The sequence below is a fragment of the Syngnathus acus genome, chromosome 9 (genome assembly GCF_901709675.1).
Source record: "Syngnathus acus chromosome 9, fSynAcu1.2, whole genome shotgun sequence".
NCBI lineage: Eukaryota > Metazoa > Chordata > Actinopteri > Syngnathiformes > Syngnathidae > Syngnathus > Syngnathus acus.
In genome coordinates this window covers 7,902,846-7,914,407 of record NC_051094.1, presented here as the reverse complement: position 1 = coordinate 7,914,407, position 11,562 = coordinate 7,902,846, and the positions used below count along the sequence as shown (strand labels likewise).

Genomic DNA, 11,562 nt, shown 5'->3' with positions numbered 1-11,562 from the left:
ACAAAACGTGGCTTTACACTTTTGTACTCTTGTTTTGAAACATCATATGCCACCCTTGCGGTGCAGTACTTTTATTTTGTCAACAAAATACACCGGAAGTAGTCATCCTGTATACGGATACGGAGCTGGGAGACAAAGATGGCGGACGAGGAGCATCTCTCGGAGGAGCCGGAGCAACTCGACTTTCTCCGAGACCGGCATGTTCGCTTCTTTCAGAGGACTTTGCAGGTTTTGCCCGAGAGATATGCATCTTTGGAGACCACCAGGTGAGCTCCGAGAGAAGCTTCGGCCTTTTGCTTGACAGCCATTTTTGTTTTAAAAAATAAAAAAGGGGGAACCTCCTGCGCTAGTTAGCATGCGTACTAACGTCAGCGAATGAAGTTATGACAGCAATAGGAACTTGTTACACCAACAATACAACTACCTTCGATTCGAGGAGTCTGAGATTTATTACTATGATGACAAAGTTACTTTAACATTAGTAGTAGGCGTTTTATTGTGAGTTGTAACCACTCTCCCCCTACTTGAACATAACAATCTGGTAACTGTGGTGCGTTCAGGGTCTTTGGCTTAATGTTCCATCTCTTTCCAGGTTGACTATATTATTTTTTGCCTTGTCCGGCCTGGATGTGCTTGATGCTCTGGATGTCATCGACAGCAACGTCATGATCGAGTGGATCTACTCATTGCAAGTGCTACCCACGGAAGACCGTGAGTAAAATTCCCTGCCTAAATACTTTACACAACATCTTTACATGTTTACAACGCATACATTTTCGGATTTTACAGTATTTTGGAATAATGTAGGATTGTCATTACGTTCTAGTTATGGTCAGTAGATGGCAGCAGCAGTATTGCACAGGTTTGCTGCTGCACCTTGGGTTTGAAAGGCATGGTTATTTGGCATGATTTAGGATAGTTTACAATATTTTTAAATCAATAATGTGAACGAATTTGACTACTTGTCTTTACCCAGAATCCAACCTCAGCCGTTGTGGTTTCCGAGGATCGTCACATATCGGAATTCCGTACAGCACCAAGGTAGCTTCTGTTACAATTAACATCAACTGGGTTGACCCCCTGCTCATTTCCATATAAAGACAGAAAATGCTAAGAATCCTACATCCTTTCATGTTGCTGACCTTTGCACAGACCATGGACCAAAACGAAATGTTCCCAACTACATGTGCTTCAGCTACAACGAATACCAACAATTTTTTTATTACAGTGTATTAGTACTTTTATGACTCTCACTTCAATCATCATTTCTATTATTCAGGGTCCCGGGGTGCTGCATCCTTACGACAGCGGCCATGTCGCCATGACGTACACGGGACTGTGCTCCCTTCTCATACTCGGAGATGACCTTAGTCGGGTCAACAAGCAGGCATGCCTGGCCGGCCTCAGGGCCCTGCAGCTCAATGACGGCAGGTTGGCATGCACGCACACATATGCGTACACTCAGTTGGAATTTTTTTTTCTTTCAGTCTACCAAATATACACCAAAGGGCTGTGTATGATCAAATTCACCACACTTTGACATCATGAGACCTCAATTTAATGACCAAAAAAATTATTCAAATATTCCAACTGGGCTCAACAGTTAAATGCCTGTGGGGTTTATGAATTGAGGCTACAGTTATTAACTGTTTTTTTATTTATTTTTTATAGAGTATTGATTTGACTGAAGGCTGTCTTGTTCCCTGCAGTTTTTACGCCGTGCCAGAAGGCAGCGAAAACGACATTCGTTTTATCTACTGCGCAGCCAGTATCTGCTACATGCTAGACGACTGGTCGGGCATGGACATCCAAAAGGCCATCGAGTACATTCGAGGAAGCCTGGTGAGTAGAGGAGCAGTCACATCCGCAATGCGATCAGTGAAAGGCTGTTCTTTAGGCTCTGATTGTTTCCACTCACCAGAGCTCGACCTGAATGTGGCCACCAACCGTCAAAATGGTGGCACTCAGCCGGGAAACACCTCCATTTATAATGAATAGGGGGCGTCACGGTGCTTAAACTGCGATCTGTAGAGGGTTTTCTACTACTCCAGTAGAAGAGCAAGCTCTGTTTTGTAACAGCACCTTGTATTACTCATGTATTTTGCCTTTCTATTAGTAATTTACAACTTACCTACTTATTGTATTTGCTATTTTTCCTCATGTCATGGCTGGGCTATTTAGTCAACTGCGGCGGAAGACAGACGTAGGTTAGGGGTAAGACTTTGTTGGGATAGGCCGTTACTTATGCAAAACTGTTTATAGTAATACAACAGATATTATACAGATAGGTAGATCCCAATTGCTCATTGCAACTACAGCATGTATGGCATTTTCTTTTAATATGGGAGCTCTTAGAATACACTAAAGAAGTCTGTAACTTCTCAAATCTTTATAAAACACTGAGCAGAAGCAAGTGTGGACATAAATAAGAGTGACATCTTTGACGATTCTAAAAAAACAATATAATGCTGTCATTGAAAAGATTGCTTATCATTGACACTTGTCTTTTCTGTTTCCTACTAACAGTCGTACGATAGTGGTTTTGGTCAGGGAGCCGGGCGAGAGTCACATGGTGAGTAAAAGCTTCACACGTTAAACGTAAAATGGTTTAGTTTGACCATGTCTGATGTCAAAAGGTTAATATTATTTTATTCATTTTCTTATTTATTTATTTTAAATCCAAGATATCATGAAAGTCTGCCATCTTAACATTCAAGTATTACTTCCGCTGGGAACATTGTAAGATTCCCCCGCACCACCAGACTTTCCAACAGCTTCGTACTCCAGGCTGTTAGGATCCTGAACTCGCTCCCCCTTTCAGCGTAGCGTCCTGTTCTTGCTGTATGCACACTGGCTCGGTTTTGCCCCTCATATTTAATGGGTCTGTTATTTATTCATCGCTCATTTTATTTTATTTTATTTATTATTTGTTATTTATGGTTTGGGCATTCTTGTTTTTGTTTTGTGTCGCCTACTTGTATGTCTCGTCACCGTGGGATGGAGGAAACGGAATTTCGGTTTCTTTGTGTGTCTTGACATATGAAGGGATTGACAATAAAGCTGACTTTGACTTTGACTTTGACTTTGAGATTGCGAGCCAACGGTCTTATGTCAAGCAATTTTTTTTTCAATTTAAAATTGAAGTGTGTTGGAGTAGTAGAATACGTCCACCTCACTCACGGTAGTAGTAATTGATTTATGGGATTATCAATTAATTAATGTCACTGTTGCCTTTATTAATGCCTGCTCAAATGAAATTGCATTAGTACGGCATACAAGCATTGAGAATACAAGTAAAAATGTAAAGTAAATATTGCTATCAATCAATCTGTGTTCTATATTGTTTGCTACCATGCTGATTGCTACAAATTCCTTTCCTTCACACATCTATATAAATATTCCATAGATGCCAATTACCCATCCGCCTTCAAAGTGTTTGTTTGCACTGTAAAAGAAACAAAAAACAAAACAACATCCAAAGTGTTTATGGCAACGGTTACCATCATATCGTTTATGGAAATATTCCCTATTGCAGCATTTAATTCGGAAGAGTGCTTAGCGCTGCAATTATTTTCCACACGCCAGGGTAAACATGACAAATGCCAACATCAATGCAGGACCTACCCACACAGACACAATGTGTTTATATTCACTTGTGAGCACTGCCATTAAAACATAATGAGAGGGAGATGTCTGTTGACTTTGCATGCCCGTCCGTCTATCTTTGTACACACAGGCGGCTGGACATACTGCGCCATCGCCTCCTTGTGTCTGATGGGTCGATTGGAGGAGGCGCTGAGTCGGCGGGAACTGGACAGAATCCGCCGCTGGTGCATCATGAGACAGCAAAGCGGCTTCCACGGGCGGCCGAACAAACCCGTTGACACGTGCTACTCCTTTTGGGTGGGCGCAACGCTAGAGGTATGCACACTGAGGCTTTGTCATTGAGTAAAGCATTAACAAGTACACGGTGTTAATATAACACGTTTCCCACTCTTTAAAAAATAAGTCTGGTCAAAAAATAAATGAATACAAAAATCAACACAGAATCAGAATTGAACCAATCAATAAAACAAATGCAATGACTAGCTCAATCACATGCACCCCAGAAAAGTGAGTGTGGTGCAATTAGGCCTCTTCTGAGAATTTGAATTACACTCTTGAGTGGCTCCTTGATTAGATGTAGTTAGTAAATGTGTTGTCTTAAGTGCACTGATAAAAAAAAGTGTTTCTCATGGTTTTCTTAGTGTTTTGGCGGCCAAAAATATGGGTACACCAAATTGTACCACTTCAGAGGATCTGCTGTACATGCATGTAGGTCATAGCTAGGCCAGCGGTTTACACACGATCCAAAAATAGAGACCTTGATTTAAACACGGCAGTGAGTAAACCGCATCAAGGCGCCATTAAGTCAATGTAGCTAATCTGTGACTATTTAGGTCACAACTATGCCAGAGGTGCAGTGGCTTTGTTTGTATAGAAGTGCAAAATGTGTTTTCCGTCTTTTATCCTTGGAAAATGCACCTCATGCTCATTATTCCCTTCTTGCTGGTCCAGCTTTTAGATGTGTTCCAGTACACCAACTTTGACAAGAACAGGACCTTCATTCTGTCCACGCAGGATCGATTGGTTGGTGGTTTTGCTAAGTGGCCAGACAGCCATCCAGGTACGTGATTGTGCAGTAAGAGGATCTGTTACGAAAAAGCTCCTCGCATTTCTCCACGTTTTCTTTCCAATTCACCTGCTGTAATCCTACACTTTGATCGGCCCCGGCTTCAGATGTGTAATTGATGAAGCCAGAGATGGAAGACCTCACATTACAAAGGCCAGTGGGGTGAAGCGGCTACTGTATTCACTAACCTCATAAATATTGCTGAACAAAAGTGTGTGTTTAAAGAGGTAAAAGGACTTATCTTTGCTCTGAGCAAAATGAACTAAAGCAAATGAGTCACATAGACAAAACCACTTATGAATGTTTGATTTGATCGGATTTGTCCAGATTATGTTAAGCCTTTTATTTTGACAGACTATTTGGCCATCACTTTTTTGAACTCCTCTCTACAGTAACTAGTGGTTTGTAGGTTGCCATATTCTAATTGTTTATACGTGTATTTGACAATATCTTCTAAATTGTCCAAAAATTTCTAACTTGGTGATAATCATGGAATTGGTCAAACATGCCAATTTAATAAAATTCCCATTAGAAATGATTACGAAACGAATACGCAAGTCTGTAGGCAGGCAAAAGGATGCTCAAATGTAAACTGGACGTTACGAAACATTACTTTAAACATCACCTATATTGGTAATAAAGGTATTATGATAGCTGCCCTGGTGTGAATGAATCCACTTTACATCACATGGCAGCTTTAACATTTTTATTTGTGGTTCGTTTGATTGCTCTAGTGATGCTTGCAGGTCCATTGCACTCATCTTATAGACACTATAAATCCTGACTGCTGCACTGGTTGGTTCTGATGCAGCCTTCCATTTCATTATAATTCAATTACCAGTCCATTTACAAGCCTGTGCAGCCTTTACTCAAGTCCCAGTGGACTGGGGTCACACGGCTACCTCTTTTGAATTATTCATTGCTGCTCAAAGAAGCAGCGTCACAACAAAAGAAGGCTCCTCCTTTTTGGATGGTTAATGGGAGGACGGATGGTTGTTTAATTGAGTAAAAGCAAAGGAGGGTGACGCCTGCTTCAGTCGTCTAAAACAAGGAACTTAGATTTGTTGCTAATTTCCCCCTCTTAATCATGATTATTTTTGATCGACATTGTAGTTAGGATTATCAATCACAATTATTTATTCTGTTAGGGAAAACATTTGTATTTCTAGTGCATACTGAACCAATTTCAGTGCAAAATGAAACTTTACAATTATTAAAAGATAATTTCAGAGAGAAAAAAAAGTTTTTAATAAAAACATCTTCCCCAAATTTAAAATTGACCATGAAACAATTTTTTGCTGTAATATGATCTCTCGCCCTGACTCAACAAATTCCACTCGCCTGTTATTTAAGCATCCTCAAACCATGTGTTTGGGAACTGGGTCAAGCACCAGAACTGGTTAGGCTCTGTTAACCAATTTGGCATACAGTATACTGACATGACACAAGCAGATGTCTCTGCTCAGATGCAGTACATGCTCTACATCCCTGTCCTAGTTTCATCTTATTTCCCTCCCATTCATTCTGACCGCTTTCATCACTCTCTTTCTTCTACCGCTAGACCCTTTGCACGCCTACTTAGGCCTGTGCGGTCTGTCTCTGATCGGAGAGCCCAGCCTGAGGAAAGTCCATCCTGCTCTCAACATCACCCAGAGGGCATTCGAGTGCCTCCGCCAGCTGCAGCAGACATGGAGGGGACAATAGCGACAACTGTGGCTGACAGGAGCATCCGGCAGGTCAAATCCGAGGCGGTTGGAGTCTTTCCGATGCCAGGCCTCCGTTTATTTGAGGACTCAGGAGCGTACAGCTCCTTAGCAACTTTGCAACGTGGCCTTGCTATTGAGTGACTTTTCCTTAAAGCTGCCTTTTGGTCAACGGACTGCAGTCAGTGTAAGTGTTAAAAAAAGAAATCATCAGAGACCTGAAGACATTGTAGGTGCCAAATGTTCCTCCATTGTTAGAGTGAAGGAGAACCCATCTGCTATGATTCCTTGTCAAGCAGTAGCAGTATTTCCATTATGGAGCGCACGGGATCAGAATCATGTAGAATGGAGCGGAAACGTTGAAGAAACCTCTTAAGCTCAAACCGTGTGCTTCTTATGGGCAAAGCATTTGAAGATAATCAAAGGACACCAAGCCACTACCTTTTTCCACACCACTGGTTCATCCTTAGAAGGAAAGTACAATTATCCTCATCCAGTAACACCCATAAGACACTCTAAGGGCCTCTTCAAAGCACTCTAGTATGCTTCTAGCCTGCCTGGTTTGGTCTCCCGAGTCTCAGCCCCTCAACTCCCACTGGTTCCTCCTCCTCATCCTCCCTTTGGCTTAGTTTACTAATGGGGAAGTTTGATCAGGTGTAGCACAGTTGCAGCAGTATACCCGGCGGAGTTGAGGTCAAGAAGCACCTGCTGGGGGCCAGAGTCTTTCTCTGACTTTTGAAAACAAGTAGAAAACAAAAGAACAGGGCAAATATATAAAAAAAAAAAAAAAATGGAACCCAAGACAGATGATGTTTGATTTTTCTTTTTGGACTCGCTCGGGACTTGCTGCTGCTCTGCGGGGCAAGTTATTTGGAAAAATCAACATAGGCGGTTTTAAATCCCTAAAAACCTGATTTGCTTGACTATCCGTACCTTACTCCGTCTTGATGGAACCACTTTAAAGGCCTTTTTCCACTGCATAGTACCAACTTGGTTTGCAAGTTGTTACGACCAAGTTACCACTAGCTACTGTTTTGAGTGCCTGGTCAGACAAAATTCTCCTAGCAGATAGGATTTGACGAAAACCATTGATCACTCAAAATGTCATTTGGAGCATTTGAGGATATATAGCTAGAAATTACCCAAAAATAAACAAACACACAAGCTAACATTAGCTTATCTTGCTGTGCCCTAGCTCTGGATGCCATAGTATTATACAGTCTTCACTTTGCTGTAAAGAGCCTCTGTAATAAATCACAGGTCCTGTTGGAGCTAGGTTTTTCCTTTGGGGTGGCCAAGGATATGTCAGGGGGGTCTGCAAAACTAAACAAATATGACAACCCCCAAACGATTCTTGAGAAAACACAAATAAACTTATGTGTTCCTGGAAAAATCAGGAAATATCCAAACGTCGACTATCTGGCCTCCCATCTGGTGGGTCTAAGAAATTTTAATGGGAAGAAACAATTGAAAAGCATCAGAAATCTCAAGACCTCAGCTCTCTCAACACTGGTGTTCCTCGGGGCTCATTCCCAGGACCTGTTCTATTTTTAGTTATCAGTAATTTCATGTGCTATTCCCCCCCCCCCATTGCCTCCCTTTTTTGAAATACAAACTCACAAGCGGTTCTATGTCCATCTGTCACCAGCTTTGCACCCCGAAATGTTTGCGAGTGAATCAGAGCAGCTGCAGGATACAGCACACTCACATGCTGTGCATGAAGCCAGACTGGCCAGTTTTGCCAAACTGGTCAACTAAAATTAAACTTGCTGAATCCTCACCAACGAGGGACTGTGAGATGATCTTCCCGCTTCTTCAGGAGCAAGCTATGTGGAGGAGGAGGGAACGCTGAGAGTGGAGCGGGATGAATAAGTAATTGGACACATGCATTATTCACGGATACTGGCGGGCAAGCTTCTCACTGCTCAACCAGCCCAATTTTCTAGCCTTATGACTGGAGGGACAATAACAATAGCTTTTTTTTAAATGCGGAGATCCCACAAAATTTCCACGTCAGAGCCGTGAAATACGTCTATAGAATTATTGACACATAGGTCTCTGATACTTATCATGAAAGGTGAAACGACCACGGAATGACGTGGTCCGATCATACTGTGTTAGTGTCCTTTATATCAGAATATCATCATTAGGAAGAAAAGATGCAAAATGTTTAATTATATGTGCGTGAGGAGCTTGAGCTGCCTCTGGTTCAAAACGATTGCAGTATCAGAGACAACTGTAAATTAGCCATTTATCCACCTCTGATTTTTAAGCAGAACACAGATAAGTGGGATTTTGCCGCAGATACTGAGAGGTTTGTCAGGGTATGTAAAATGTTTGTCAGGCAAGCGACAGGTGTAAAACATAGCAACCTAGTGGAATGACCATAACACACAGTCCTGTCCAACCGAGTATATATCCGGTGTAGCACTCATAGTTTGGCCTTTGACCGCAAGCCTTTTTTTCTTCTGAAAAGACTTATTTCGCTGTTTGTCTCCAATGCAACAACAACAATGTAAAAATCTTAAGATATCGATTTTTTTTGGTGTCCGCAATCTGCTCTGTACTGCTGTTAAAACTCAACACTGCTGCTTTGCCAGATGGGGGAACGAGATCAATTCTAATGGAATGATGTCGCATTCCATGCATCTTCTAAAGCCTGAGCGTACATTCATCATGTTTGTGTCCTTGGGGGTGAAGACCGCTTTGAAATGTGCCTCGCGTTATTCGCGTTGTTCTAATTTGCCTGCGCACGAGTAGAGCTTGGCAACATATGACTCTTGTCTGATAAACAGACTTCCTTTTTATTCGCTCTAACAACTTTGGTGCATTTTTCCCTGCAATGCACCGTTTGTTTCAGTAACCGAATGCATTTCTGAAGGAGGACGGAAAAAAAAAATCCACTGTCTGATCCCTTCGATGCTTACACAGCTTATGCCACTTAACTTCTGACAGGAAGCGTCTCTGCCATACAGCCACTAATATACATAATGTAACATCACATGTCATTTATTTTTTCTATGCTTTGTAAAGAAGTGTCCATAAACTTTGTAAATATGCGCAAGCAAAGACCTGGGACAGGATATGCAAATGTTTGTGCTGTATGTTCAGCTTTGAATATTTTGCGGTACCAAGCTCAGCAGCAAACACTGTACTGTATGGAAGAGAAATAAATTACCTAAAGGTGCCTGCCTGTGTCTTTGGTGACTGCTAGTTCGGTTTGAATATTCTAGTCGTAAATAGTATACGCAGTCGACCAAATTTGCCTTGAACATGGAGATAACCAAATGTTTTGACGCAATTCCTCAAATACGGCCCATTTAATAGACTCCGTAACCAAAGTAGAGAAATAAAGTTCTCAAATAGACCCCTCACTTTTCTGTGCCCTACAAATGGAGGCTCCCTTGTATACCGCTAGCATTTTCCAATGTATAAATCGGATACATTATGATTAATATCAATAAAGTAATCCTGTTGCAATCGTTTTGTTCCTCATCAGCAGACCCGATAAAAAGACCTTAGAGATTTTGACTGTTATTGTTTTAAGATCCGAGCACACTTGCAGAGTGACCGATACTGAACTATGAAGGAAAAATGTGCGACCTCCTTCTATGAGTTATCCAAAGGGAATTGAGCCCGACCCAGGTTGAAACTGTCGAGGCGATCCTTTCACCGCCAGCCACAGCTGTATTCGGGTGCGGTGCGATTGTCCTTTTGCAACACGCGCAACCCGATATGGCCTTGAACAACTACTACGAAAGATGAAGGGACAAAAAAAAAAGAGAAGAGCAGCTGATTAAAAACCACTCAGGTGTTGTACTATACATTGCAGTTCTCATTGTTGCCTTTTGTCCAAATTTTAGACAATGGGCTTCCTTCCTCCTGATTTTTCCTCTTACATGATACTACAAGCCTTTTCAACCTTGACTATTTGACTACTTACACAAACTCATGACTCCGGTCAATCATATCATAAAAGTGCATTTCAATCAATTTAAAAATCATTGCACAAATTATTTTTAACATTTTTATTTTAGCTTTGTTGGTGGATAAGTGTGTCCATTTTACAGCGAAGTAATACTTGACTTTTTTCTTCTTCTACTGTTCTTGTCAAGATGTTTGCCAGAACATACTGCATGTTGTTGGCTTGTGCAATTGAGATTCCTCTGCAGTTGTGTAACCCGTATCCACCCTAATCAATGAAACACAAAGTGCAATATGTTTGTCTATTTAGTGCAAAGGGAGGGCGCTGCGGGTTTGCTGAGTCATCATTTGAACAGAACTCTTACCTCCTATGCGGCCTGAGAGCCTTATGCTCTGTAATTGAGCCCATGCAGCCAAGAAAAAAAGCCCAATATAACTATTTTTGTATAACACACACGTCCTAACTTTGCTATTTGTCCAGCAATTTTTATGTCAGTGCCATTCTTACAGGCAGCATTAAGGACTACAAGTAATCAATGGTATTCCTCAGGGGTCATTAGCTCGTTGCTAACATAATTTATTGTGAAAGCAATATGAAATTGTTTATTGTCAATACAATAATGTGTTTGCAGAGAGCAATGACAGTAAGTAGCTGACTTGTGGTTCTTATCACAGACTGCTGCATGTGGAATGTGTCTGCGACACGGCGCCAAAGAGGCCATCTGGCGACGTTGGACAAGTGGCATTTCCAAAATACCAAAAAAATGAGATCACAACCTTAACCCTACCTCACACTGTTCATTGCGGTGCTGTTAAAGGCAAAGGAGGGGAGTTTGATGGCCCCGTTTAACGAGTACATTACAGTAAACGGTTTATGGAGCTCAGTGCTGCACCTGACACGCTGGGTCATTGATATGGATGCATTGATGGATCAATGACAAACAATTGCAGGGTAATAGAAGGATAGATAGCGATCAATATGTTGATGGAGTATGGAAATCAATATATAGATTGACCCATTATGTGGATCAAGTCGGTCGCATGAGTACACTCAATAAATTACTACATAATGAATTTCCATAATACACAGCAGGTAACTAGCAAGGTGTGCTTGCACCAAACAAAAGAATACCATTGTCCTCTTTGTTCTTCCGTGCTGTCAATCATATTACAAAAAAAATATTAATAATTTATAAATGTATTGAAGAATGGAGCCATTCATTCATTCATTCTCTCTCAAAGGGGCTCTGTGTGACAGGAGAC

The 11,562-nt window shown here is 41.4% G+C and overlaps 1 protein-coding gene across 2 annotated transcripts; it reads left to right on the top strand.

Annotated features, from left to right (window-relative positions):
* The first annotated feature begins 15 nt into the window (after positions 1-15).
* pggt1b (protein geranylgeranyltransferase type I, beta subunit) lies at positions 16-11,518 on the top strand. 2 transcript variants are annotated; one of them, XM_037257784.1, is made up of 9 exons: positions 16-266; positions 593-711; positions 977-1,041; positions 1,280-1,431; positions 1,710-1,842; positions 2,527-2,572; positions 3,737-3,921; positions 4,558-4,666; positions 10,975-11,518. In XM_037257784.1, exons 1-9 carry the CDS (start codon positions 139-141, stop codon positions 11,079-11,081), a joined length of 1,044 nt encoding a protein of 347 aa, XP_037113679.1. In that variant the 5' UTR covers positions 16-138; the 3' UTR covers positions 11,082-11,518. The 2 variants fall into 2 exon arrangements, with proteins under 2 accessions (XP_037113679.1, XP_037113678.1); XM_037257783.1 differs by lacking the exon at positions 10,975-11,518 and adding an exon at positions 6,234-9,562.
* The last annotated feature ends 44 nt before the right edge of the window (positions 11,519-11,562 follow it).